Source organism: Suillus paluster, assembly GCF_016628075.1.
Source record: "Suillus paluster strain FC165 chromosome Unknown EDB91scaffold_9, whole genome shotgun sequence".
Lineage (NCBI taxonomy): Eukaryota > Fungi > Basidiomycota > Agaricomycetes > Boletales > Suillaceae > Suillus > Suillus paluster.
This window is the reverse complement of record NW_024537569.1, coordinates 44,214-72,056: the sequence shown is the minus strand read 5'-3', so window position 1 is coordinate 72,056 and position 27,843 is coordinate 44,214. Positions and strand designations below refer to the sequence as shown.

Here is a 27,843-nt window from a genome sequence, read left to right as displayed (position 1 = left end):
GTGTTCCACTCGACGAGCTCCATACTGATGTATCAAAACAATTCTAGTCACATATTACCACGTCACGGTTTTGTTATCTTCAACATACAAACATACTTGGTACCTTCGCGTCGGCCCCTCTGTCCCACCTGCCCTCACTCGGAATTTTCAACTGGCCCATTTACATCTGCGACAACCCCCGATATGATCCATAAGGACCCTTCTATACCAGTAGACCCCGTACTGTGGTGAGTAATGAGTCGTGGGCCTTCGGGACGATCTAATAAACAAGTATAATCTCACTCTCTTGAAAGAAGCTCGTCTAACGAGGAGGATGGAGCGAAAGAACATGTCTTTGCTGACTGGAACATCTCTCGCACCGTTGAGGAGGTGGGTAATACGTTGAAGGATGCGGGTGCTAATTGCCTGTCGAAAGTGTCAGTTAAAAAGATGGAAAGCATAAAGACTCACCGTAAATGTCAAGTAACTAAAAAGACTGGATACTTGAACTGCAAAGTGTTGTAGATATAATTGTCGTATGTTGCAGTTCACTTATGCGCCGCTACATGTGTGCAAAATTTTCGAGAACAAGTCCATTGTCAAGAGCGATTTTGCATAGCATTAAATTTGAGCAAGATAAATTTTCGGACATGACCCAAATTGGCGGTGAGGTTAAGATACCAGTAAAATCAGTCAAAAAGACGTGCTACAGTCTCCAGAACACGTGTAGATGGTGACACCACTACTGAGAACGATCCAGACAGGGATAATTGCAGCTGCGCTGAGCTTTGACCGGACTTCGAGGCTGTTGCTGATGTTGAGCTGTTGCTGGAGGAAGGTCTCTGATAGTACAGGTGGCAGTTGCCGCAACAGTGGTGCCAAATACGGATCGCCTTTCTCTCGGTGCTCTGAGGGCTGTGGACTCCGGAGCGCAGCCTCCACGAGCGCCCAAGCCTTCGACGACTTCAAACCATACGACGGCGCCCATTGCGCAGAGTTCATCATTCGGCTCCATCACGAAAGTCCCGCAAAATCTTTGGTTCCTGTACTTTGTGCGATACAGCATCTACGTACTCATCACAGCATCCTCTAGATCTAGTTCTCAACTAGAGTCAAATCTCGCACCAAACATGAATCCAGTATCTCATCCTCTGAACCAGCTAGCAAATGTCCAGTCACCATCAGGCTCCGATTCCGACGCTTCTGCAGAGTCGAGGAGCGCTCTCGCGGACGTCGATCACCAGATTATTGAAGCTCTCAAAAGCAAAGATAGGACATACGTCCTGGAGCTCGGAGAGCAGATGGAGAGTTTAATCAATGACCGAAGGTATGTCTTTTCATATTATTGCGTTGCGATGTGGGACAAGGTGCTGTGTGGGCTCATGCGGCAGCAGCTATCTCTTGGGCTCTTTTTCATCTGGAATGATGATTCCATGTATTGACAGCTTTTAGCTTCAGACCTCAGCTTGATCTGATGCCTGCAACATAATATCAGCGCCTTTTGGTGCACAGATGCTCTGCCTACCATAAACTAGCGCTAGAGACCGACCCCATATCGAGGGCGATTAGCGTCGTTACTACACTGGGTAGTAGAATGTTCGTATATTTCTTTTGACCGTGCTTGACAAACTTTGCAACTTTATGCTGGTCATATATAGTCCCACCCGTCGCATAGCGTCTCTCGTTCCTGCCCGGCTTTCCACCCAGTCAACTATCACGATTGTGCGTCGATCAATTACCGATCGTGGCCAGTCAAAGCCATACCTACAGGCTGGCTCGAAAGATCCCGAGCTTTCCGATGTAAAGCCTCCCGAATACAATTCTTCTGGCAGTAGTGACTCAGCACTCAGGTTCGTGTTTTTCTGGTGCTGTGTTGTGATTGTGCTCATCTCATGACTCAGGGATGACCTGACGATCAATCGAGTCACTCGTTCGAGGAACATACACAAAAGTGATGGAGATTTCGCGGCTACCTACACAGAAGAAGAAAGCGAGAGCTTCAATCCACACGGCGGCCCCAGTGCGTCCGTTGGGTTCACATCGCTGAATCCGTCTTTCTCGAGTTCAGTGCTACAGGCCTGCGCGGAACCCGCACTGAACCTTCACTGGCAGCTGCTTTCGTACCATGTAGCTCGACCTAACTTATCCCTCCATTTCGACGTCGCTTTCCCAACCAGCGATATTGAGTACAGGAAGAACTTGTCTTGCGGCGTCCAACGGACGCTCCTCTCTGATGCTGATCTCGACAAGCCAGCTGCAGACAAGGAGTCGACGGAGATGGTCATCAACTTCCAGCGTAATCCGTTCAAATGGAATATCGACGTGAAGCGTGATGAAGGCATTCGCGTTCGCGATATTTTTGAGGCGATATATACAGTTTTCGATGAACCGCTCACACCCCAGGAAAAGAACTTGATTCCCCTCCGTCTCCGTGCAGGGTGTGAGGAGGCGTTTAGGCTTCGCTGCAGCCTTGCGCCGGTGTTTCCAACCATCCAAGGCTGGAAGCGTGTAGACACTCTTCTGCACAAGACCCTCTTCCGCGGCCTAACTCAACCCAAGCCTGGAGGAGACTGGACATTGAATCTCAGCGGGACAATGCCCAGAGTCAGACAAGATAGTAATGCGGTGGAGAGGTGGCGTCTAATGTCAGATCCCATGACACGTCACTGGCGGAGGGATTTAATGCGCGAAGCTCTCATCGTATGTCGATATTCTCTCGCTGATATTTGCGTAGCTGACAACGCCTGCGTCTTCCAAGCCTGCCCTTGAAACTACCGCATCAAATTTGCCCCCTGTACCCGATCCTCCTAATGTACGTTTCCTATCTCCGGCTTGGTGCTGCCTGCGCATTCATTGCATCTCTGAATGATTACAGGAGTACCTACCACCGTATCCCAATCAAACTTTAAACGTGCCACTGAGATATCACGATATTGATTTGTTCCATCTACCTGTAATACTTTGTGACCCGCTCATCTTCATTCACTAATTCTCATTATTAGGTTTCTGCCGCCTTTGTGCCTAGCACAAATGTGGACAGTGATATAATGGTACGGGTCAAGTACCTTACGTCTTCTGCCTGATCGTTGATTAAATAATATATCCACCAGTTTCCCCCGTCGAGTAGCTGCAGGATTTGTAATTTCGCGTGGTTGACTCCAATCCTTCAACATGGACCCTTGTGCGCTCTGCTGAACAATATCCCACCTTTGATCGCGGAACCTCGAGATCACGACTATACCTGGGCTTTCTTTTGTAGATTTGTCCCCCTCGGCGCTTTTTTTGACTCGCCTAGTCGAGGCCCCCTACCGATGATTCAACTGGGCAGCGGTCGTGCTCGCTTGATTGAAACGCTCGAAGCAGACCTCGAGAACCCCAAGAATGTGATATCGTGGCTACACGGACCTTCCGGCACAGGAAAATCTGTCATTGCATACAATCTTGCTGGTCGTTGGAGACAGAAGGATAGATTGGCAGGCAGTTTCTTCTTTTCTCGCAGGCACTCAAACTGCAGAAGCGCGCATTCTCTCGTTCTCGCGCTCGCATATCAACTCGGGCTGTCTCAACCGCAGGCGAAGGAGAAAATAATTGCAGCCCTCAACAGCGATCCTGGTATAATTTCCCCTTCTCGAGATTTGCGTGAGCAATTCGCCCGGCTTCTCGTTGAACCTCTGGAGGCGATTGATTGGCACACTCCTGCGAGAATATTTATCATTGATGCTATAGATCAGTGTCAAGACCACGTACCAGAACTCATCTCACTTCTTACTCGACCTCTTTCCCATCTGGTTGACGGGGGCCTTCACATCTTCTTGACAAGCCGTGACGAAGTAGAAGGTGTTTCTATCAAGCGTTATTTTGCACCAATCACATCGGACGTTGCTCTGGATCGCATCGAGGTTGCTCCTGACATGACATTATTTTTTCGTCAATCTTTCAACAAGATACATAAACGTCATCGTCTTCAATGCCTCAAACCGTGGCCATCGGACGATGTCCTCGACCGTCTTGTCCATAGGACTGGACCCCACTTCATTACAGGATCGGTTATCGTCAAATTCGTGGAAAGTCCTGATCGCGATCCCATAGATATGATGGATCTCATTTATCATCTTCCTTTCAAACCTTCGTCCCATCTGCAGTCATCGGTAGATGACTTATACAAATCTATCATCTCCTCATCCGACGACCTCAAACAAGCATACCTTCATCTCACAGTTGTTGTGAATCTTGCCGACATGCTGTCGTGCCCGCAACTAGAAAATCTTCTCAACCGAGGGCCAAACCAGAAGTTCGAGATGCGTTACGTGTTGTCGCAATTGTCACCTCTGGTTCACATTCCCGACGGTCACGACAGCGCCATGCAAGTTTGTCAGGATTCCCTTGGTGATTTCCTGTCCGATCGTCTGCGCTGCAGAGAGCAGTTCATTTCCCAAGCTGGTATTCATCGCCTGCTAGCGTACTCTTCTTTGAGTATCATGATAAACGAGTTACCGGACGACCATACTCTCTGTTCCCGTTTATCCCGGTTAGCGACGGAAAGTAGTTCCACGTCGCTTAGTGGATTTGATCACGCGGAAGTTTTGTCATTTGCGGTATATTCACCACCAGAGCCTCTGCCGTTTTTGTCTACGCTCTGGCACATCATGCAACATCAGTATACGGGACTTACAGTTGATGCTCGTACAAAATCAGCATTGGGATATTTCTGCTGTACCTGGCAAATCTTACAGCACCTCGACTTGTCCACCGTCGACACTCTGCCTGTTTTCCACTTCCTAGCAAACCTTCGATCCCTACCTGTACTCCTGGCCTTCCCAATATTTCTGTCATTTGAATCTCCCGGACATGGCCAAAATGGGAACACACCGCCTCTGGAGCAAGAACCGCGTATAAAAACGTTGGATACAGCAGCCAAAATCGTGAACGATGTACATACCTTCAAGAATCAGCGCAGAGCAGGCTCAAGCGCACTTGATTATGCTTGCGCTCATTGGGCATATCATCTTTCTTTGGCAGAATGGGATGACGACCTCCGCTCCATTTTGACGGCCTTCATGAGACAGAAGCTCAGGCAGTGGCTCGTGCAAGCATGGTGCCTCCAGGATTTCGAGACCTGCCTTCGGACGTTGTGCGAGGTCAAGGAGCTTTGCTTGACAGCAAATCCGCCTATTCGTTTTGATTCTGGTGCGCAACGTACCGCGGCAAACATGAAGGCGGATCAGATTGAAACGTCTGAGGCGGTGAAGCGGAGTATAGATAATGCGATAGAGGTTAGTAGGCGAGAAGGCTCCGAGAGTGTTAGGACAGCAGCAGAAGCGGAAAAGCAGAGGGCTGAAGCAGCCGTCGTGGGAAAAAAAAGTGGAAAGGAAGGCCGCGAAGAACGATGCTCAAGAGACTACAGCCGCGAAGAAGGGTGCTGAGACGCTTTCTGGCATTGGCGGTGGTTCAAGGTACTCGAGTCTATGCACGGCATCTTACATGAAGCTTATTCCTATTCATTTCATTTTTTGTGCAAGCAGTTCCGCAGCTGACCGTGTCAACTTAGATGTTGGTCTGCCTGCTCAAGTACCTGGTGGTATTCCAGGAAGATACAATGCGTCCAGCGGCACTCCAATCATTGACACGCCATCGTCCAAAAGCTTTCTCCTTTCTCCGCGCCATCACAGCGCCACATGTGTTTCACCTCCGCGTATCACAGACTCAACTAGCCCCATTCAGTCACGGAAGCAACCACCGTCATTCCTGCAGTCACGACCACCACGACAACTCTCGCCAAATTTGTCAAATCCAGAACATCACAGGCGCGTTGGCCAACAACGGTATCTATTCTATACTCCACTGCCATTGATAGGTGATCCAACTTACTGTCAGGAAACCCGACGAAGTTATTTCGAAAGTTCGCAAATCGGATGCAGATAAAGTGGACTCCGAAGAGGAGTTTGATCTACATAAGGAATATATAGACATCCCAAACTATGTCAGGTATAAATTTCTCCCGCCTTGGTGAAACTCAGACCTCCCAGAAACTGATCGCTGATCAGGTTCACAAGTCGTGGACCACAAGATGACCATCTGAAACGAATCCCGACACAACAACCACCAAAACAACTATCATCCATACCACTACCATCCACACCAGCGAAACATCCACGCAAGAGGTACGTTTACTTTGACAAATTATACCGTACGTTGAAAGGGCGTACAGCAGTCGACCACCTCGTTACGTCGATCCTGCACGCTACTCTGCTGCACAGTACACCCCCGTGCAGTACTCTCCTGCACAGCATCCTCCTGCACAGCATCCTCCTGCACAGTACCCTCCTGCACAGTACCCTCCTACACAGTCGGGTCGAAAGTAAAGTGTGGTTTGGGTTTCAGGTGTTCATCCTCATTGCTTTCAATTTCGTGGCGCAAGTAGTAGATACACATTCATTCTAGTCCCATGTAGTTTTATCTAATTCCCGCTACCTTAGTAGTGGGTTCTTAGAGCGCCAGATTTTCCGGGTTTCACGCCAAAAATTAAGGTTCTGCACGCTGTGCTGTGGCCGTGATTGCAATCGGTCTTGATTTTCCTTGCAAATGCTGTTCTTCGCTCTGTAATTTCAAACACCCCCATTCCATGGTAATGCGGGCATGTTTTTGCAAATGCTGTTGGGCATGCCATTTAAAAAAATTAATTCCAATTTCTGTCTTTGAGAGTAGTACTCTGTGTAAGACAATACATTCTAGTCTATGGGACCCTGTGTCTTGCTGCACCTCTAGATTTATGAATGCCCCAGTGTGAGGTTTGCCTCTAATGGTCTGCCATTCCTGCTGCATGTTTTAGACATGGAATCTATCAAAGGAGAGGTGACTTTTAAGGTACGTGCATTTAAGATGACACTAAATAGATGGAGATGAACTGAATGTGTACTCAGTTGCACAATGCAACTAGTATAGGAATGGGTAGAGGAGGCAAAAGAATAGGGACCCTCAAAGTTGGGGTGCACACTTCGCCCACACCCACCCATGCCCATGACCCCCCTGCACAACAACACCATCCCGTTTTGTACATATCTGTATTATATTCCCGCTACCTATAGCTGGGTATTTGTGGACGTGAAAATGAGAAAAGAACCGAGGATTCTGATTGTGGATATATGTAGTGTTTGTTTCCCACGTCTCATATCTGATGCCATAGATTTTCGTTTAGTTTATTCTGTGTTCACTCTGCCATTATGTCATTCATGCTTGAGGGTGAAAACGTATCTGTTGTTCGAGATGATGCGTCAGACGTCTCACAACTTTCTGTGTCCTTTTTGAGTTCATATGCACTCACTCGTTCTCGTGACACATAATGCAGTAACATATACCCGTCTCAGACGGGCAGCCGGGCGTGACAATGTACCAATAGAGACGGGCCACCCGGTGCCGGCCCATGGCAATAATTGTACCGTGTTAGACGAGTGGGCCGAGGGGGTGGAGTGTCCAAGGCAAACGGATGGGCCGGGTGTATATAGTATAGATGGTAGTATAGCAATGTACTATATAGGAAATTATGAATAGTAGTAGTGAATCCAGTGTGTGATAGATGAGTGGGCCGGAGGAATGGAGTGCAATATAGACGAGTGGGCTGGGGAACTGGGGTGTGATGGAGACGAGTGGGCCAGTAAATGAGGTGCAATGGAGACGAGTGGGCCGGTACATAAGGTGCAATGAAGACGAGGGGGCCGGAGAATAGGGTGCAATTGAGACGAGTGGGCCGGTATAGCAGGTGCAATGGAGACGGGTGGGCCGGTATAGCAGGTGCAATGGAGATGGGTGGGCCGGTAAATATGGTGCAATTAAGACGAGTGGGCCGGTATAGCAGGTGCAATGGAGACGGTGGGCCGGTATAGCAGGTGCAATGGAGACGGGTGGGCCGGTATAGCAGGGTGCAATGGAGACGGGTGGGCCGGTATAGCAGGTGCAATGGAGACGGGTGGGCCGGTATAGCAGGTGCAATGAGGACGAGTCGGCCGGTGTTATTGGGTGCAATGAAGACGAGTCGGCCGGTGATATGGGGTGCAATGAAGACGAGCTGGCCGGTGATATGGGGTGCAATGAAGACGAGTGGGCCGGTGATATGGGGTGCAATGAAGACGGGTGGGCTGGCATTATAGGGCGCAATGGAGATGGGTGGGCCGGTGATATAGGGTGCAATGAAGACGAGTGGGCCGGTGATATGGGGTGCAATGAAGACGGGTGGGCCGGCATGATAGGGTGCAATGGAGACGGGTGGGCCGGCATGATAGGGTGCAATGGAGACGGGTGGGCCGGTATTATGGGGTGCAACAACGACCGGTATTTATGTAACCGGTTGCTTGTGGTAACATAGCACTCAATCCGGCGATTCCACCGGTGGTCTGATCATGTAAAATGGTTAAGATTTGACAAAGTTATGAGCCCTACAAGGGAAAGCCATAAATTTAGAGGATATTATGATATATTGTATCTAGACCATTGCAACCGGTATTTTTTGACCAGTATTTACATGACCGGTTGCTTGTGGTAACATAGCACTCAATCCGGTGATTCCACCGGTGGTCTGACCATGTAACATAGTTAAGATTTGACAAAGTTAGGAGCCTTACAAGAGAAAGTCACAAAGTCAGAGGATATATGATATCTAGACCATTGTGACCGGGATTTTTCAACCGGTAGTTATGTGACCAGTTGCTTGTGGTGACATAGCACTCAGTCCGGTGATTCCACCGGTGGCCTGACCATGTAAAATGGTTAAGATTTGACAAAGTTATGAGTCTTACAACAAGAGAAAGTGACAATTTCAGAGGATATATCATGTCTAGACCATTGTGTCCGGTATTTATGTGACCGGTTGTTTATAGTAAAACATAGCACTCAATCTGGTGATTCCACTGGTGGTCTGACCATGTAAAATGGTTAAGATTTGACAAAGTTATGAGCCCTACAAGAGAAAGCCATAAATTTAGAGGATATTATGATGTATTGTATCTAGACCATTGCAACCGGTATTTTTTGACCGGTATTTACGTGACCGGTTGCTTGTGGTAATGTAGCACTCAATCCGGTGATTCCACCGGTGGTCTGACCATGTAAAATGGTTAAGATTTGACAAAGTTATGAGCCTTACAACAAGAGAAAGTGACAATTTCAGAGGATATATCATGTCTAGACCATTGTGACCGGTATTTATGTGACCGGTTGTTTCTAGTAACAGTACTCAATCCGGTGATTTCACCGGTGGTCTGATCATGTAAAATGGTCAAGATTTGACAAAGTTATGAGTGCTACAAGAAAAAGTCACAAATTCACTGGCAGAGGATATATGATATCTAGACCATTGTGACCAGGATTTTTCAACCGGAAGTTATGTGACCAGTTGCTTGTGGTAGCATAGCACTCAATCCGGTGATTCCACCGGTGGTCTGATCATGTAAAATGGTCAAGATTTGACAAAGTCATGAGCCCTACAAGAGAAAGTCATGAATTTAGAGGATATATGATATCTAGACCATTGTGACCGGTATGTTTTGACCGGTAGTTATGTGACCGGTTGCTTGTGGTAACATAGCACTCAATCCGGTGATTTTACCGGTGGTCTGATCATGTAAAATGGTCAAGATTTGACAAAGTTATGAGCCTTACAAGAGAAAGCCACACATTCAGAGGATGTTATATCTAGACCATTGTGACCGGTATTTTTGTGAACAGTTGCTTGCAGTAATATAGTACTCAATCTGGTGATTCCACCGGTAGTCTGATCATGTAAAATGGTTAAGATTTGATAAAGTTCTGAGCCTTATAAGACCAAGTCATAAATTCAAAGGATACAGTGTTGTATCAGCTTATATCTGGACCATTGTAATCAGTATTTTTGCAACCGGTTGCTTGTGGTAATGTAGCACTCACACACACCAAAGATTTTATTAAAAATGCAGTAGTATGTATAGTAGACTACATAATGAACCTAAAATACACATTGCCCTGAAGGTAAAGTCTTTGTAGAAGAGTGTGGTGAGGAAATATTAGGATTGATAAGTAAAAGTCCAACCACTACATATACACCAAACTGGTGAGTTTCGATGTTTTGGGCTTTTGGACTTTCCCACACTCTATTTCAGAGATATTTCACTGCCCTAGCTCTCAACTGTTAGTGGATCCTTTTATAAATCTGAGACCATGATATTGACCATGCTTAGAATATATTGCAAGCATCTGATTACTAGATTGTGTCCATTGGAGAATGTAGGCCCCTTATCAGTACACATACCCCCTTTCCCTTAGATAACAATATTATACCATATTTCTAACTGATCCTTGGGATGAGAAGTAGGTATATATGTAGTAAGGATAATATATGAGTAGTCTGGATCATTTATGCAATGGTAAAGTAGGGGAAAACACCAAAAATGTGACAACTGCAATCTTAGAAGTTTTAGCCTGTATAGAAGGATTCTGTAGGTATCCTGATGTACCAACCTGGTGTACATACTCTAAATCTGTCTAGGAATGGTCCCCATATCATTCTGCAGCTGTGTTCCTGTAGGAAAACCTTTCCCAGAGGATGGACCACCAGGAGAGGGTGAGTACACAGCATCACAAGGTTTTGTCTGTGGATGTTAAGGTCATGCTCAAAGGAAGGAGAACTCAAAGGGCTTGACTTCAGCTTGTGTGCTGCACCCCTTACCCAAGTATGTGCCCTTAATTTATGAGAGGCAGGAGGGAAGTCCAACAAAGTCCAGAGGTTTCCGGAGGTCAGACACTAGGGGAGTTCGGCGGAACTCCAGAGGTTCAAGGAAACCCAGAGTAAGACTGCTGTGGACAAGTCTGGAGTAGAAATGGAACAGAGGTAAACTACCCTAAGGTAGAGCTGGAGACACACTGGTCTAGATATAACATATCCTCTGAATGTGTGGCTTTCTCTTGTAAGGCTCATAACTTTGTCAAATCTTGACCATTTTACATGATCAGACCACCGGTAAAATCACCGGATTGAGTGCTATGTTACCACAAGCAACCGGTCACATAACTACCGGTCAAAACATACCGGTCACAATGGTCTAGATATCATATATCCTCTAAATTCATGACTTTCTCTTGTAGGGCTCATGACTTTGTCAAATCTTGACCATTTTACATGATCAGACCACCGGTGGAATCACCGGATTGAGTGCTATGCTACCACAAGCAACTGGTCACATAACTACCGGTTGAAAAATCCCGGTCACAATACTGTAGATATCATATATCCTCTAAATTCATGACTTTCTCTTGTAGGGCTCATGACTTTGTCAAATCTTGACCATTTTACATGATCAGACCACCGGTAAAATCGCCGGATTGAGTGCTATGTTACCACAAGCAACCGGTCACATAACTTCCGGTTGAAAAATCCCGGTCACAATGGTCTAGGATATCATATATCCTCTGACTTTGTGACTTTTTCTTGTAGCACTCATAACTTTGTCAAATCTTGACCATTTTACATGATCAGACCACCGGTGGAATCACCGGATTGAGTGCTATGTTACCATAAGCAACCGGTCACATAACTTCCGGTTGAAAAATCCCGGTCACAATGGTCTAGATATCATATATCCTCTACCAGTGAATTTGTGACTTTTTCTTGTAGCACTCATAACTTTGTCAAATCTTGACCATTTTACATGATCAGACCACCGGTGGAATCACCGGATTGAGTGCTATGCTACCACAAGCAACTGGTCACATAACTTCCGGTTGAAAAATCCTGGTCACAATGGTCTAGATATCATATATCCTCTGCCAGTGAATTTGTGACTTTTTCTTGTAGCACTCATAACTTTGTCAAATCTTGACCATTTTACATGATCAGACCACCGGTGAAATCACCGGATTGAGTACTGTTACTAGAAACAACCGGTCACATAAATACCGGTCACAATGGTCTAGACATGATATATCCTCTGAAATTGTCACTTTCTCTTGTTGTAAGGCTCATAACTTTGTCAAATCTTAACCATTTTACATGGTCAGACCACCGGTGGAATCACCGGATTGAGTGCTACATTACCACAAGCAACCGGTCACGTAAATACCGGTCAAAAAATACCGGTTGCAATGGTCTAGATACAATACATCATAATATCCTCTAAATTTATGGCTTTCTCTTGTAGGGCTCATAACTTTGTCAAATCTTAACCATTTTACATGGTCAGACCACCAGTGGAATCACCAGATTGAGTGCTATGTTTTACTATAAACAACCGGTCACATAAATACCGGACACAATGGTCTAGACATGATATATCCTCTGAAATTGTCACTTTCTCTTGTTGTAAGACTCATAACTTTGTCAAATCTTAACCATTTTACATGGTCAGGCCACCGGTGGAATCACCGGACTGAGTGCTATGTCACCACAAGCAACTGGTCACATAACTACCAGGTTGAAAAATCCCGGTCACAATGGTCTAGATATCATATATCCTCTGACTTTGTGACTTTCTCTTGTAAGGCTCCTAACTTTGTCAAATCTTAACTATGTTACATGGTCAGACCACCGGTGGAATCACCGGATTGAGTGCTATGTTACCACAAGCAACCGGTCATGTAAATACTGGTCAAAAAATACCGGTTGCAATGGTCTAGATACAATATATCATAATATCCTCTAAATTTATGGCTTTCCCTTGTAGGGCTCATAACTTTGTCAAATCTTAACCATTTTACATGATCAGACCACCGGTGGAATCGCCAGATTGAGTGCTATGTTACCACAAGCAACCGGTTACATAAATACCGGTCGTTGTTGCACCCCATAATACCGGCCCACCCGTCTCCATTGCACCCTATCATGCCGGCCCACCCGTCTTCATTGCACCCCATATCACCGGCCCACTCGTCTTCATTGCACCCTATATCACCGGCCCACCCATCTCCATTGCGCCCTATAATGCCAGCCCACCCGTCTTCATTGCACCCCATATCACCGGCCGACTCGTCTTCATTGCACCCAATAACACCGGCCGACTCGTCCTCATTGCACCTCCTTTACCGGCCCACCCATCTCCATTGCACCTGCTATACCGGCCCACCCGTCTCCATTGCACCTGCTATACCGGCCCACTTGTCTTAATTGCACCATATTTACCGGCCCACCCATCTCCATTGCACCTGCTATACCGGCCCACCCGTCTCCATTGCACCTGCTATACCGGCCCACTCGTCTCAATTGCACCCTATTCTCCGGCCCCCTCGTCTTCATTGCACCTTATGTACCGGCCCACTCGTCTCCATTGCACCTCATTTACTGGCCCACTCGTCTCCATCACACCCCAGTTCCCCAGCCCACTCGTCTATATTGCACTCCATTCCTCCGGCCCACTCATCTATCACACACTGGATTCACTACTACTATTCATAATTTCCTATATAGTACATTGCTATACTACCATCTATACTATATACACCCGGCCCATCCGTTTGCCTTGGACACTCCACCCCCTCGGCCCACTCGTCTAACACGGTACAATTATTGCCATGGGCCGGCACCGGGTGGCCCGTCTCTATTGGTACATTGTCACGCCCGGCTGCCCGTCTGAGACGGGTGAATTCACTGAAGGGGCTCCTCGTGAGGGCATGTTTCGTGCGCTTGTGATTTTGCTTGAAGGAGACGTTCGGTTCTCTACCGATTTTCTGTTTGTCCTTCGCGACACTTTGCCAGCCACGGTCGTTTTAGGTTGTGACTGGTATGCTTTTTGTCGTGATATTCTGCACACTCATCCAGAAGTGTGGCTTCCGTCATGTGAGTGGACGTTGACGGAAAATCTTGGTTCGTTTTTTTTTTTGGTTTATTGGTTGGCTTGTGTTGATTTTTTTTTTTGGGTTGTGGGACATGAAGGTGTCATTGATGATGGATCTGTTGTTAATAAAGCTGCCCAAGCAGGTTGTTTGTCGGCAGATATTGTTATTGCTCAGGATATGGTTCGACAACAAATAGTCCATGAGCTGATGATTATCTTGTTGGATAAGGAAGATTCCGAGATGACTGTCAATGAAATCGCGATGGATCATGCGTTGGATATAAGTGTTGGTCATGTGTTGGTAAGAGATCAGTTTGTTCGTCATTTATTCACAGGTTCTTGTGTTATGAAGGGATCCTTGGGAACTGGAGGACATGCATGTGCAGTTATTGCCCAAGGTTTTACACAAGTTTCGTCATTGATGGAATATATGCTTGGAATTGTGGCTTCTTCGCATGTTAAAAAATTGACAAAGCCGTTGTTGAGGAATATTCTCGAAATTCTCAAAGTCCCTGGTGTTTCAGTTCATGCTCGTCGAGATGCAATGGTCCCTGCGTTGACACAACACTGTCGAGGTTTAGATGGTTCTAACTTCTTACATGATTTGTTTTTAGGATTTGAGGGCTTGTCTCGTGAGCAGCTAGTTATCTTTGCGTCTTCTCATGGTATTGAAGTTGATTGTGGTCTTTTTCGTGATGGTATACAAGAGATCTTGATGCGTCATTTGAGTGATGGTAGTTGTGTGTCTGGTCGCGGGTCCAATGTAGGATGTCTCCATATATGCAATGAAACTTTATTGTTGCCACAGGATGTACGAACAGACAGGCGAGATTTACAGTGTAGTTTGCTCAGGGCAGTTGGTCCTCAGATGTCTATAAAATCATTGCAACATTTGTTGCGTATTCATTCGATAGAGTATGATGGGGATGATGGTCTTGCCTCCTTGCGACGGAAATTGAAAAGTTATGTGTCTCGACTTGAAAAGGGGAAGCAATGTGAAGACAATGATGTTGGTCGAGATTTGTCTTATCAACGGCGTGAAGTGCTCAAAGACAAAGTTCGTCGAGCTTGGCCTCGCAAGATCGGTGAAGATATTAAAGAACGTGTCAGGCAGATGTTTTCGAGAGCAGATATCTTCTGAGTCTTTGGCTAGATTCACATGCATTTGTTGTGCTGCTGAATGTTTTGTTTCTGAGAAAGTGTCTGTTAATTCAGCAGAGTTAGATTTGGATGTGTTGCGACGTCCTGATTGCAGAATAGATGACAAGGGTGGTTGTTGTGATCCGTGGTGGTTGGATTCCCAGTGTTGTTCTCCTCCTATGCCTCATCAAGAACCTTTGTTTCAGGATATTCTTTTGGATGAGCGAGGGTTCGATAAACATATTGATGGAAATATTGATCTCAATTTTTGTCAGTCGTGTTTTGCCTCTGTCAAGAAGAAGCGTTTACCTACTACTGCTATTGCTAATCATCATTTACTTGGTCCAGTACCAGATGAACTCAAGGATTTAATGGTTATTGAGGAGGCTATGATAGCGCGTTGTCGTGCCAAGTGTTGGGTGATTCATTTGAAGGAAGAAAATTCGAATCTTCATCTTCCTCATTCTCAGCGCGGCATGAAAGGTCACATTATCATCTATCCTCAGAATCCATCAGTAATTACGCAAGTACTTCCACCGTCTTTAGATGAAGTCGTGACTCCGGTATGCGTTTTGTTCGTTGGGTCTTCGCCTCCTATGCAGGAATGGTTACGTACTAAAGCAAGTCCACTTATCATTCGTTGTGAACGTGTCAGACACGCTCTTGAATGGTTATCGCAACACAACAAGCTGTATAAAGATGTGATCATAAATCATGGTGCATTAGACGAGCTAGAGTCTGAACAGTTGTTGCCTGTCCATGTACAACATATCCCTGTTAACAGAGGTGAAGAAATGCTTACTTCAAGATATGACACAAACGATTTGGATCTGCGATAATCAGTTGAAAGTACAATGCCTTTTCAAAATGTTGTGGTTTCTGATGTTGATGCTCATGCGCCAACTAATGAATTATGTGTGGCGGCTCTTTGTCATGTGAAACAGCACGGAGGAGGTTATATTGAAATTCCTCATGGACCTCTACCAGTGAATGAGTTTGCTAATCCAGATCTGTTTCCAATGATTTATCCTACATTGTTTCCTTATGGCCTTGGAGGATTTGAAAGTTCCGTTCGTACATCTAAGATCACAATGAAAAGTCATGTGAAACATCTTTTCTCTTTGGCTGATAGGTGGTTTCAAGAGCACTACTCGTTTCTGTTTTCTGTATTTAATGTGTTACAGCAAAGAGAGTTATTATTGCATACAAATCTAAGAGTAAAGCGTGCAGACTTTGACTCAGCTGCTCGCAACTTTGCTTCAGTTTCTCCAGAAATGGTTCACATGGTTTCAGAACGTGTGGCTCATGGTGACACTCAGACTGCTCGGAACGACGAGGAACATAAGGTGCTATGTCTGATGAGTGAAGTCAAGGTGATTTCAACTCATGTACGGGGATCGTCGGCTGCTAAAATGCAAATGAGGAATGAGATTCGAGCAATGATGATGGAGCATGGACTTCCCAGTTTTTATATCACGATCAATCCAGTGGATGTGTATAATCCAATAGTGAAGTTCCTTAGTGGCGCTGACATTGACATTGACAATCTATTGTTGGACGAAGTTCCTCAGTTTATGGAACAATCCATTCTTATTGCGAAAAATCCAGCCATTGCGGCTAAATTTTTCAATCTATATATGAAAGCATTTATCTCTTGTATTCTTGGATACGATGAGAGTGGAGAAGACATTAAAGGAGGAATTCTTGGCTTAGTAAAGGGATATTATGGATGTGTAGAGGCTCAAGGACGAGGTACTCTACATTGCCATATGATGGTGTGGTTGGACAGAGGATTGAATCCTGATGAAATCAAGCAGAGAATTGTTGAACAAGGTGACGACGATTTTGCGCAGCATCTGCTCGTTTTCTTGGACGACAGTATTTCAAATTGTATTCCTCTCGATCCAGATCCCGAACTTTCCATTCCTTCAAGTAGTCATCATCCTTGTTCTGTTCATGGCGTTTCTCGTGAAATATTTCCAGAGGATCAAATCAAAAAGGCTAGGCAAAAAGACCTTCATCATCTCGCATTCTCTTGTCAGAAACATAGGCATACCTCAACCTGTTTCAAATATTGGAAGGGTCCACCAGAACCTAAAGAGTGTCAGTTTGATCTTGATGAGAAACAGTTTTCACCCACTAGTTATTTTGATAAGGAGGAAGGTGTGATTTGTTTAAGATGTCTTGATGGAATGGTTAATAATTTCAATGAGACGATTTTGGAGCTCGTATGTTGTAATATGGACATTAAATTCATCGGTTCAGGCGTGTCTGCAAAGGCAATCCTTTATTATATTACGGACTATATCACAAAGTCACAACTGAAAGCTCATGTCGCATATGCTGCATTGCGGTTAGCTGTTGATAAATTGGGTCAGTATTGTCCAAGAGATGATGAATTGACAGTTCATGCCAAGTGTTTGCTACAGAAATGCGCTCATGCAATGATCTCTCATCAAGAGCTATCCGCTCAGCAGGTCTGTTCATATTTACTTGATTTTGGAGATCATTATACCAGTCATACTTTCAACAATCTGTATTGGACCTCTTTTGAAAGAGGTGTTAATGAACAACAACCGAGTTCCGAATGTCAGCCAGACCGATTTCACAGTGTTCAAGAGAATTGCTGGCAAGCAAATGAAGAGGTGGATGAGATTGTGAATGATATTGACAATCATGAGCATGAAGATGATCCGAATCTAAATGAAAATGCAGAAGATGAAGGTCAAACTGATGATGAGATTGGAGTTCATGTAGATCATAACGGAAATTTGGTGGAAAAGCCCTCTCAGTATATAGACTATATATTCCGTGGTCGAGAACTTGAAAGACTGCCACTATGGGATTCTGTTGCACAAACAGAAAAGGTAAAAAACAACGCAAAAAACACAATGAAGGATGAATCCAAAGCAGATCTTCCAATTGAATGGAACAATATGCTAACTGATCAAGCTAAAGAACGTCCAAAAATATCTTTTGTATCAGCGCACCCTCAATTTGAATCTCATGTTCTTCATGTACGACTTGTGCAAAATTGTTCTATTCCTGTGCCTATTGGACCATGCATACCATGTCGAGATCAACCGAAAGTTTACCCTAGGTACTGTCGATTGATGTTAATATTATTCAAGCCCTGGCGTTCTGTCTTAGACCTACGTTCTCATGGTCAAAGTTGGGAAGAAGCATTCGAACAGTTTCGTGAAGTTGCAGATGGTCAGTTACTGCAAGTAATGCATAATACACAACTTTTGCATGAATGTCGTGATAGTCGTGATGACCATTTTGCGAACCGATTGACACGAATGAGAAAGTCTTCAATGCGAGAATCAAATGAAACTCGTCCAAGTCAGACCGATGAATTCGGAAATGAAGAAGCTATCCTGGATCATTTAGAATCTATTGATGCTTGCCGGTCCAATCAAAAAATGTTAGCATCTGATGCCGTTCTTGACTGCTTACATCATGTCGAAATGTCTGGTCTATGGCAAGTGATGGATACAATGCCTATTCAATTTCAGTCAGAATCATCAAAAGAAATTCACATCTCACCAACGGAACTAGATCTAGAAGGTATGTGGTCAACGGCTTATGAACAGCGACGAGATAACTGGAAAAAGAAAAGATCTCAGTGTAATCCAAATAGCTCATCATATCTCAATGAACCTACGACTGCATCTACTAGTCGGGTTCTAAATGACGGATCAGAATTCTGAGATGCACATGTAAATGCGGCAGAATCTGAAATCGTCCGTGAGATGAACATACAGCAAGGATTTCCTATCATGCAGAATGAAGGCAAGAACGATGTTAGCATTGATAACATGATTGAAGAGTTCACCCTCAATACAGAACAAGCACGTGCATTTCGAATTGTTGCAGAGCATAGTCTTCTTGTCAAGCCTGAGCCATTACGGATGTTCATTGGAGGGGCAGGAGGAACAGGTAAATCGCGCGTCATTAATGCTCTGAAAGAATTTTTCCATCAACGCAATCAAAGTAGATGATTTCGTCTGGCATCGTATACTGGAGTAGCAGCAAAGAATATTTCGGGAATGACGCTACATTCAGCACTAAGTATTGGACAATGTACGAGTCGTTCTGCACGCACTAAAACAAATCGAGATCTTGTAGCAATGTGGGAAGGTGTAGATTACCTGTTTATTGATGAAATATCAATGATCGGATGCAATTTTCTGCTCCAGATCAGTGAAGCACTAACAGAAGCAAAAGGAAAAACACTACCTTTCGGAAAGATGAATCTCATCACGGCTGGTGATTTTGATCAACTGCCGCCTGTCGGTCAGCCCCGATTATTTGGTCATGTGAATACGCACCGTATAGCAACTACCCAAGGACAGAACGCTATTCTTGGAAAATTGTTATGGCTATCGATAGATACTGTGGTGATTCTAAATGAAATTATGCGCCAGCAAGGAGAAGAGAACAAGCATTTTGTAGAGTTGTTGTCGCGTTTGCGTCACAGAAATTGCACGAATGAAGATTATGTATTGTTGAACTCTTGCCAAATCAGTAATGTGCATCCGAATTGGAATGATGGCTGGAGAGATGTACCAGTGATTGTTAGCAACAATGATGTGAAAGATGCTTTTAATGTCCAAGCGACTGTTGATTTTGCATGACGATCTGGACATGAATTACATTGGTATCATTGTTCTGACTTTCAATCTGGAAAACAGATTACGGATCCTTCATTGCGCACATATCTCAATAATTTGCATTCAGGACTGACCAATCAGCGCCTTGGCAAAATTCCATTGGTGATCGGTATGCCAGTTATTGTAGGCCATAACTTTGACGTTGAAGGAGGAATTGTTAATGGATGTCAAGGAATACTGAATTCCTATCCGTTATTCAGTTGATGATGATGGGAATCGACATGCACGGTCATGCATAATCCATTCTTTGGATACTACGTGCAATAATCTTCCTTATCTACAAAATGGAGAGTTCGTAGCGATCGAAAACAGTGTAGACCTCCGATTCAGTCATCCGCACTCCCACAAGCAGTGTAAAATTACACGCACCCAAGTACCTGTTCTCCTGGCGTTTGCGATGACCATGCACAAAGCACAAGGTCGAACACTATCGCGAGCGATCATCGACATTCAAAGTTGCAGAGGGACTGAAGCGCCATACGTAATGGCATCCCGTGTTACTTCCCTAGAAGGATTGCTCGTCCTTCGTCCATTCAACATAAACAAGATTCGTAGCCGTCCTTCGGAGGACTCACGTAAAGAGGAACAACGGTTGGAATGCCTACAACTTCAAACTGTGATTGTTCATGGAAGCAACGAGGAGAAAGTATCAGCACGACAGAAATTACACACACAGTTCAACAATGCATCTTCTGCACCTATCGCTTCGACCATCGAAGCACACGTGGACATTCGAGAAAACATGGAACAGCGACTGGATACATTGCAGAACCACATCGATGATGTTTTTTCCTCATCACATGCCAATAATCCACATCCTCGATCTCGCAAATCAAAATGAAAGCTTCCAGACCCAGGAACGGATTATCCACATGACGCCAATCATCTAAATGCCAAACAGTCCAATCCAGTGAAACGTCCAAAAAGAAGAAAACTCAACCTACCCCTACCATCATGATAGTCGTGTGGACGATCGACTGGCATTTGAAACCGTTTTTCCAATGACGGTAATGGCTTCAAAAGGCAATGAAATGAAATAACTGACATCATATATACCATAGCGCGAGCCTCGATATATTTCTCTTTCATCATTTATCCTTCTTGACAACAACAATGCAAACCAATAAGTTGCCAGCAAGTAACAAAGGTAAGTTTGGGAAACAGAATTAGATTTACATTCGATAATTTACAGTGGCTCAAAAAACTGTCCACATGTTTTCACAATTTTCACCATCTATGACATTATGTGAGAATATACAAACACATCAAGGACAAGCTGGTACCATATTGTAGTACTACTTCAAGGCTTCCAATTGAGCCCTATGGCGTGGGAATCTGTCAAGTTATGGTGGAGATATAAGGCTTACAAAATGATGACTCATGCGGACAGTTTTTTGACTCAAGTATTTTACAGTGATAATCAGGTATTCTAGTACATTGTGGGACCTCCCTTGGCTTTAATTACTGCCTCCATCCTTCTAGGCATACTCTTAAAACTATATCTAACTATATAACCAGAATATCTCATGTGTCATGGTCATAATCACCATGAAAGCCATCTCCTCCGCTCAAAGGGATAATATCCTCTCTTTGTCCTACACTGGCCTCTCTGCTCATCAAATTTCCTCTAGAACTGAAGTATGCAAGTCTACTGCGGCCAAGTGTATCAAAGAAAGCCACCTGGACAAGGAAAACTCTTGTGGAGGATGTCCACCTCTGCTAATAAGAGGGCTATCATCCAACATATCACTACAGGAAAGGATAATAATGCCCTCCAAGCCACCCATTATATCAATTCCACCATCACTACCACTGTCTCTTCACAAACTGTAAGGAATGTTCTCAAGGCAGCTCATCTCAAGGCAGTAACAAAGAAGAAATGCCTGTTATCTCTATCAAACATAGGCAGAGAAGACTACCTTTGGCTTGGCCCATCAAAACTGGACTGTAGAGGACTGGAAGCATGTTATATGGTCAGATAAGACCAAAATAAATAGGATTGGGTCAGATGGGAATGTATATGTATGGAAAAAGAAGAGGGATTTTCTAACAGACAGAGAGGTTAGTGAGACTGTCAAATTTGAAGGAGGTTCTCTAATGGTACAGGCCTGTATGAGATGGAATGGTGTGGGTATGCTTGCTGAAGTTGAGGGGAGGATGGATGCTGAGCAGTATGTGGACATTCTAAATGACCACTTGCTGCCTAGCATAGCCGAATCAGAGATTGATGAAGAAGACATCATTTTCCAACAGGATAATGATCCCAAGCACACATCTAGGAGAGCCAGACAATGGTTTAAAGAACATAATATCAATGTTCTTGACTGACCAGCACAGTCCCCTGATGTCAATGTCATTGAACATCTCTGGGGAACACTCAAGAAGATGCTTCAAGCCTATGAAACCCCCCCTAAAGGAGTATAGGAGCTATGGGAGAGAGTAGCAGTGGAATGGGCAAGGATTACAGCAGGATATTGCCAGAAATTGATTGAGAGTATGCATAGAAGGATAGAGGCAGTAATTAAAGCCAAGGGAGGTCACACAATGTACTAGAATACCTGATTATCACTGTAAAATACTTGAGTCAAAAAACTGTCCGCATGAGTCATCATTTTGTAAGCCTCATACCTCCATCATATCTCGACCGATTCCCACGCCATAGGGCTCAATCGGAAGCCCTGAAGTAGTACTACAATATGGTACCAGCTTGTCCTTGATGTGTTTGTATATTCTCACACAATATCATAGATGGTGAAAATTGTGAAAACATGTGGACAGTTTTTTGAGCCACTGTACACACCACAGTTTTATTCAATCTTGATCTTCTGAACATGATCATTCCGCTCCTATTTCTGCCCGAGCTTCATAGCTTGGGTCAGACATGCAAAATGTTATGTAGGGAAGAACTTCCATTAATCTTACGCCGTTTCAACACCATTCTCTACCCTTTCATTACGCAGTTTAATTGGGAATTTTACCGAACCCTTCAACACATGAAAGCCATCATCGTGGGCTCTTGTGCTCTAGACATGATGCTCGGAACGAGGAATACACCACCAAGAGATCTCAATATCGTGGTCCCGCACGGATCTTTAACTCTGATGGAAACGTTCATTCAAAATGTCCTATCGTATCACTCAATCGCAGCTGTATGTCATCCTTCGTTGTCCCTTGTCGTACACGATTTTCGCAAATATGGACGTCACAGAAAGATCATCACTGTTTCCAAACCTAAACATCTTATGCACCCACTGCACGTCGTTTTGAACAGCCCCTCGACATCAGACATGACGTTTATCACTGCTGGCGGTGGAGTATCATTTTTTTCAGACTTGACCAGGGAATATCACACATTAAAGACGATGAGTGGAGAAGGTGTTCTGACGGGACAGAAGCTAGGAAGTATTGGAAAGGAAAGATTTGATGTCCATGTTGACACGTCCTTCCTCAACGGTCCTTGTCATCATTTGTGTCCTGCACTCTGGCGCCACTTGTCCAACCGCAAAGAATATGTTACCGTCGATTGGGACCAGCGCTTTTCAGTGAAATCCATACTCTACGACAACGACATTGAGTGGTGTCTCAATGATTACTGTTTCAATCGAAAATGTCTTTATAATGTCGATGTCATGATCAACAACTGCGATATTCCGCCGAGGATCATGCCCTATAGTCTGGAGAGCGTCAGACAACAGTCAAAGTTCATCAAGAACCATGAACCGGTAAGCATATGAGTTCTAATAGCACAATGTTATTAACTATTCAAACACAGATGTATGAAAGAATGTTCAAAGGCCTGTTATATGCCACAGCATGCACAGAACCTTTGATCGTCGATGTACCTCTTCAAGATGGAGTAGATCAGCTCGGTACCCTCGACGAGCTGGAAGTAAACTATTGGGTACGTCAGCGTGACGTCATGGTTTGCTCTGCATCGAGGAAACAACACCGAAGAACATTCGATACTTTTCCAAACTCTTCGACTCAGCCGGACGACATTTATACAGTATTCCTCGAACAGAACAATGACTATGTGGCACCTAATGCTCTGCTGGAAGACATAGCGCCCAACATTGAGCCAGAGAGGGGGCTCGAAGGTAACATATTGGTAATCAAACAACGCTGAAATAATCCACTTGACATCCTCGACATGCAAGACAAAGACGTATTCTTGACCAACTTTCTTATACGAAGGCAAGTACCAATCTATGGAACAGAATTCCACTTACAATACTTCCACAGCTTCATGGAAATATGATTCTTGCAGTATTCTCATCTCATTTAGCACGCGTCATCCATAATTTCTTTTTGTACTCTGATCTTCTGAATCACTCACGACTCCTGACCACACAGCTCCTAGAACCAAACCTGAATAAAGATTGAATGACATCATTTTTATTTTTATTTTTTTGAGACGCCCCTAAAAAACCGCCACTGTATCAATATTCCTCCCTCCCCCTTTTTTCTTTTTCTTTGGAACACGACCATCACCATGACAGAGAAAAAACGAATCTCCATATATGATTCACGAGTTTCCAACCAAATCTATGAACAGCTCTATGACTACATTCATCGCCAGCCCAATCGAGTCTGTCTTGCGGACACTCTATACGAGCATGATTTCCGTCGTGAAACAGATAACCGAGGCAACATATACTTCATAAACAACCATACTAATGAAGACTACGAAATACTCCTTCCAGCTGAAATAGGTTCATTTGCATGTGGAACCAAATTGCAAGCTACCGGCAGCCGCTGGTTGGGGAGGCAATCTGAGGTAAGTCACTCGCAGACTCAAATTTAGCTGTCCAACAAAGTTGAACAATCGCAGCCAAACTACATTGACGACAACACGCCAGTCAAATGTCTGTTAGCCTGCACCATGGGACAACAAGCTCCAAAACTCGTCAACAACTGTTGGTACAACACAATTGCAGAAATCAACAACATCATCGAGACCGAAAAAGAACGAGACGATAAAAATGAAGAAGTAAGAAAATCTGTTAACATACGTACCAAGAAAATTACTAAAAAACGAACAAACAGAATTTCATCGTTAAAGACTGCCTCAGTTGCACGACCTCTGACAACACCGATCCAGACGTCATCATGGTCCACACTCAACGACTCTATGACATCCCACGGGAACAGCGCGATCCGAAGAAAAGCTCAGCAAAAGCATCGAGGATGCGGAAAATCGTCCTTGACCCAATTGGCTCAACTTCCACATCGCAAAACACTGACATGAGACAGGAAGACACCAAGATGTCAGAAGATATAACGAACACAAGTGCGATGAGGATGTCATATAACCCTTTCAATCATGCTAACCTCGCTCACAGCCATCACCACTGAGACAACGCATCCACCGACTCTTCTTCCAGATTACAGAGGTCCAATCTTTTGTCATTGTCGAGCATCTCTGCGTCAACTCGACATTCGTGACAATGCAAATGAACTCATCACACCTGATAGATGGTACAGCAAACTACGTCAGGGCACTCTTGTTCTATTCGCAGCTTCAATGCACGGCTATGTTCAAAAAGAACCTGGACAAAAAGGAAGAAAGGTACGAACTCTCACATATTCAAATGCCTCTCTAAGAAATCTCAACAGACCTGGCAACTTGTCGCGAAGTCCATCAAAGTTATAGACCGCTCCAACGAGAGCATTGAGCCTCGTTACCAAGCCATCTTGCCCACTGGTGAAAAACACGGAGCAGGGCCATCAGCTGCGCTTGCTGACTTCAAAATTGAGAAAAAGACCCGTTCCAAATGACTGATGTCTCAAAATATCGTTGTACTACCAGTTCTTTGTCTGGTACTTGTCTTCTGACTGCGCTTGCTAAATTGTACTACCAGTGCTTCGTCTTCTGTGAAATCATTGTTTGTAATAATGTACCAAAAAATATATAAAGGTAGTGGGCACACATTGATGATGGATGAAAATGAGAAGGAAGCCACGAACATACATATTCCAGAGAGGGTGAACAGCCAGCGGTGCGGTAATGTCAATGCCCCACTCACGCTCTTCATGTGGCAGGTATATGACGGAAGTGGACAAATACCTGCTTGTAGGAGATCTGGACGGAAATGACACTGAGAGAAGACAATGTTAGTGTGAATGATGTGGATGACTTGAAGGGACAATCTCACCTTGCAACCTCAGATAGCAGCAGTTGCTGGTCAGGATGTAATCTAGATAAATAGAAAGTGAGCAAAAAAAAAAACGGTCAAAATATGTGGATGTGGTGGAAGGGGAAGTGGTGCTCCACTACTCAGCCTTGAGGCGGGGACAGGCCATACTGGGCTTCATAGGGAGTGAGCAAAAAAAAAATGGTCAAAATATGTGGATGTGATGGAAGGGGAAGTGGTGCTCCACTACTCAGCCTCGGGGCGGGGACAGGCCATACCGGGCTTCATAGGGAGTGAGCAAAAAAAATGGTCAAAATATGTGGATGTGGTGGAAGGGGAAGTGGTGCTCCACTACTCAGCCTCGGGGCGGGGACAGGCCATACCGAGCTTCATAGGGAGGGGAGTTTAAGCAAACCAAAAAGAAAGGATGCTCACCGATCTAGAAATACACCGGGGCCATCATATGCAGGCAGAGTGAAGGTAGGCAAACTGAACAGTTGTAGAATAGTGTGTTGTGGTGATCGTGTGACTTTTCAAAGTCAGCTGGCAAATGCCGCACAACAAACAACACGTCCTGTGAAATCATTGTTCTATCTTATTCTTTAGCCTGTAATAATGTACCAAAAAAAAAAAAAATGGACAAGGTAGCAGGCACTGCCATGGATGTGGCCCTGCAGGACTTATAATACAATGCTAATGCAGTGTGAAGTCAAGGCCTTTTACAATAAACATATCACAGATGGCTTGTCACACATTGCACAAGCAATACCTACACTCATACCTCATACTTATGGTCCTTTGTATCTTATTTCACCCTGTGGAAACTGTAAAAGAAGCAGCACTGCAGCTGCACTGTGACATATCTTGCATTCTTGCCATCCGGCAAACTCACTACCTACAAGGACGATCCCCTGTTGCAAAAGCTGGTAGTTTACACCTTGCTTAGGAATATGCCAAAGGTCCATCTGACCATGACTGCTTTATGTCATATCTTGTACCTCCAGACCCGGAATTCTGGATTCTCCCCTATGAAAGTCCGGGTCTCCATCCTGTTCTCTGTCCGGCGCTCCATTTTCATCTCCGGACTCACACCTATCTCCTTTTAGAATACTGCTCTCTGGCTACTGGTTGTACACCTTTCCACCTTGCTTACTGATCCGTCCGTCTGCACTTCATTTCCAACTTCATTTCTTTGATCTGTTGTATACTTACTAATGGACTTTCCATATGCTTTGGGTATAGCTTTTCACTTTGCTGACTGATTACTTACATGATATCTACAGTATATAAACTCCTGTAAAACTCCATACCTCCTTAGTTTGAATATCATCTTAGTTCCTGCTCATTCCCGTTTCTCCAGACTTGAGTCTGATCTCTTGTCCACCTCTGAGTTTTGGGTTTATTCCTTAAGACTATATCTGTTGTTCTACCTTAGGGTAGTCTATCTCTGTTTCGTTTCTACTCTGGACTTGTCTGAAGTAGCCTTACTCTATTTACTCCTAGCCTTCCGGAGTTCTGCTGAACTCCCCCTGTGTCTGACCTCTGGACTTACCTGGACTTCCATTGGACTTCCCTTCTGCCCCTTGGAAATTAAGGGCACGTACTCGGATAAGGGGTGCAGCGCACGAGATGAAGCCAAGCCCTTTGAGTTACTCTTTCCTTGAGCACAACCTTAACACTTTACCAACATGCTTCACATTTCCCCTATGGTTTTTGTGTTGCTTGATTTAATTGAAGACCATCCTGCATTCTATAATAATTTATACAATTCTCAAACACCCATCCAGACTCAGCTTGCTGTCACACTCTGTCAGATGGGTCATTGTGGAAATGGTTGGTCACTAGAGGACATTGCTTGTCATGCAGGGATCTTAGAGGGTGGAGTGGAGTTATTTATGGAGCAATGCTTTGCTGCAATTGAATCCTTGCATGATGCATTTGTTCGCCTACCAACTGCCAAAGAGAAGGAGATTGAGAAGTTGTGGATAGATCATGAACTTGGATTTCAGGGAACTTGGAGGGAAAGCTGGGTAATGTATGATGGGACTATTGTTGTCCTGTACACCAAGCCAGGCCTCAATGGAGATGCATACTTCACTTGAAAGTCCAACTATGGTCTCAATC

The 27,843-nt window shown here is 44.5% G+C and overlaps 9 protein-coding genes across 9 annotated transcripts; all 9 read left to right on the top strand.

Annotated features, from left to right (window-relative positions):
* Positions 1 to 1,468: 1,468 nt before the first annotated feature.
* Positions 1,469 to 2,089, top strand: EDB91DRAFT_1314585 (uncharacterized protein; the record flags this gene model as incomplete). Its single annotated transcript, XM_041325152.1, has 3 exons — positions 1,469 to 1,575; positions 1,638 to 1,829; positions 1,881 to 2,089. Coding segments are annotated over 3 exons (508 nt in total), but the record flags the coding sequence as incomplete, so codon positions are not given.
* EDB91DRAFT_870110 (uncharacterized protein) lies at positions 1,927 to 5,686 on the top strand. Its single transcript, XM_041328663.1, has 6 exons — positions 1,927 to 2,679; positions 2,738 to 2,791; positions 2,855 to 2,932; positions 2,982 to 3,029; positions 3,090 to 5,432; positions 5,499 to 5,686. Exons 1-5 carry the CDS (start codon positions 2,257 to 2,259, stop codon positions 5,400 to 5,402), a joined length of 2,916 nt encoding a protein of 971 aa, XP_041180577.1. The 5' UTR covers positions 1,927 to 2,256; the 3' UTR covers positions 5,403 to 5,432; positions 5,499 to 5,686.
* EDB91DRAFT_1112905 (uncharacterized protein) lies at positions 5,085 to 6,603 on the top strand. The gene is made up of 4 exons (XM_041317828.1): positions 5,085 to 5,801; positions 5,854 to 5,964; positions 6,024 to 6,140; positions 6,188 to 6,603. The coding sequence occupies exons 1-4, from the start codon at positions 5,461 to 5,463 to the stop codon at positions 6,339 to 6,341; spliced, it is 723 nt and encodes a 240-aa protein (XP_041180576.1). The 5' UTR covers positions 5,085 to 5,460; the 3' UTR covers positions 6,342 to 6,603.
* A 6,511-nt stretch (positions 6,604 to 13,114) lies between these two features.
* EDB91DRAFT_1334529 (uncharacterized protein) lies at positions 13,115 to 14,910 on the top strand (the record flags this gene model as incomplete). The annotated part of the gene is made up of 5 exons (XM_041325454.1): positions 13,115 to 13,771; positions 13,901 to 14,070; positions 14,122 to 14,344; positions 14,384 to 14,401; positions 14,684 to 14,910. The coding sequence occupies exons 1-5, from the start codon at positions 13,507 to 13,509 to the stop codon at positions 14,908 to 14,910; spliced, it is 903 nt and encodes a 300-aa protein (XP_041180575.1). The 5' UTR covers positions 13,115 to 13,506.
* Positions 14,911 to 15,082: 172 nt separating this feature from the next.
* EDB91DRAFT_1021870 (uncharacterized protein) lies at positions 15,083 to 15,664 on the top strand (the record flags this gene model as incomplete). The annotated part of the gene is made up of 1 exon (XM_041312577.1): positions 15,083 to 15,664. A coding segment is annotated over one exon (582 nt), but the record flags the coding sequence as incomplete, so codon positions are not given.
* Positions 15,665 to 17,359: 1,695 nt separating this feature from the next.
* Positions 17,360 to 18,190, top strand: EDB91DRAFT_1007591 (uncharacterized protein; the record flags this gene model as incomplete). Its single annotated transcript, XM_041312352.1, has 2 exons — positions 17,360 to 17,470; positions 17,693 to 18,190. Coding segments are annotated over 2 exons (609 nt in total), but the record flags the coding sequence as incomplete, so codon positions are not given.
* A 522-nt stretch (positions 18,191 to 18,712) lies between these two features.
* On the top strand, positions 18,713 to 18,877 carry EDB91DRAFT_1003527 (uncharacterized protein; the record flags this gene model as incomplete). Its single annotated transcript, XM_041312268.1, has 1 exon — positions 18,713 to 18,877. A coding segment is annotated over one exon (165 nt), but the record flags the coding sequence as incomplete, so codon positions are not given.
* Positions 18,878 to 22,473: 3,596 nt separating this feature from the next.
* Positions 22,474 to 23,711, top strand: EDB91DRAFT_1244967 (uncharacterized protein; the record flags this gene model as incomplete). The annotated part of the gene is made up of 2 exons (XM_041322478.1): positions 22,474 to 23,307; positions 23,358 to 23,711. 2 exons carry the CDS (start codon positions 22,474 to 22,476, stop codon positions 23,709 to 23,711), a joined length of 1,188 nt encoding a protein of 395 aa, XP_041180571.1.
* Positions 23,712 to 24,077: 366 nt separating this feature from the next.
* EDB91DRAFT_1079251 (uncharacterized protein) lies at positions 24,078 to 25,363 on the top strand (the record flags this gene model as incomplete). The annotated part of the gene is made up of 5 exons (XM_041315110.1): positions 24,078 to 24,362; positions 24,417 to 24,575; positions 24,632 to 24,875; positions 24,928 to 25,154; positions 25,202 to 25,363. 5 exons carry the CDS (start codon positions 24,078 to 24,080, stop codon positions 25,361 to 25,363), a joined length of 1,077 nt encoding a protein of 358 aa, XP_041180570.1.
* Between the last annotated feature and the right edge of the window lie 2,480 nt (positions 25,364 to 27,843).

What these genes read in the sequence shown, in the direction of transcription:
- EDB91DRAFT_1112905 (XM_041317828.1), top strand. Translation starts at nt 5,461, where the DNA reads ATGAAGCTTATTCCTATTCATTTCATTTTTTGTGCAAGCAGTTCCGCA. An exon ending in AGGCGCGTTGGCCAACAACG is followed by an intron (nt 5,802 to 5,853) that starts GTATCTATTCTA and finishes ACTTACTGTCAG; the next exon opens with GAAACCCGACGAAGTTATTT. An exon ending in GCGAAACATCCACGCAAGAG is followed by an intron (nt 6,141 to 6,187) that starts GTACGTTTACTT and finishes AAGGGCGTACAG; the next exon opens with CAGTCGACCACCTCGTTACG.
- EDB91DRAFT_870110 (XM_041328663.1), top strand. Translation starts at nt 2,257, where the DNA reads ATGGTCATCAACTTCCAGCGTAATCCGTTCAAATGGAATATCGACGTG. An exon ending in TAATGCGCGAAGCTCTCATC is followed by an intron (nt 2,680 to 2,737) that starts GTATGTCGATAT and finishes GCGTCTTCCAAG; the next exon opens with CCTGCCCTTGAAACTACCGC. An exon ending in CTGTACCCGATCCTCCTAAT is followed by an intron (nt 2,792 to 2,854) that starts GTACGTTTCCTA and finishes GAATGATTACAG; the next exon opens with GAGTACCTACCACCGTATCC.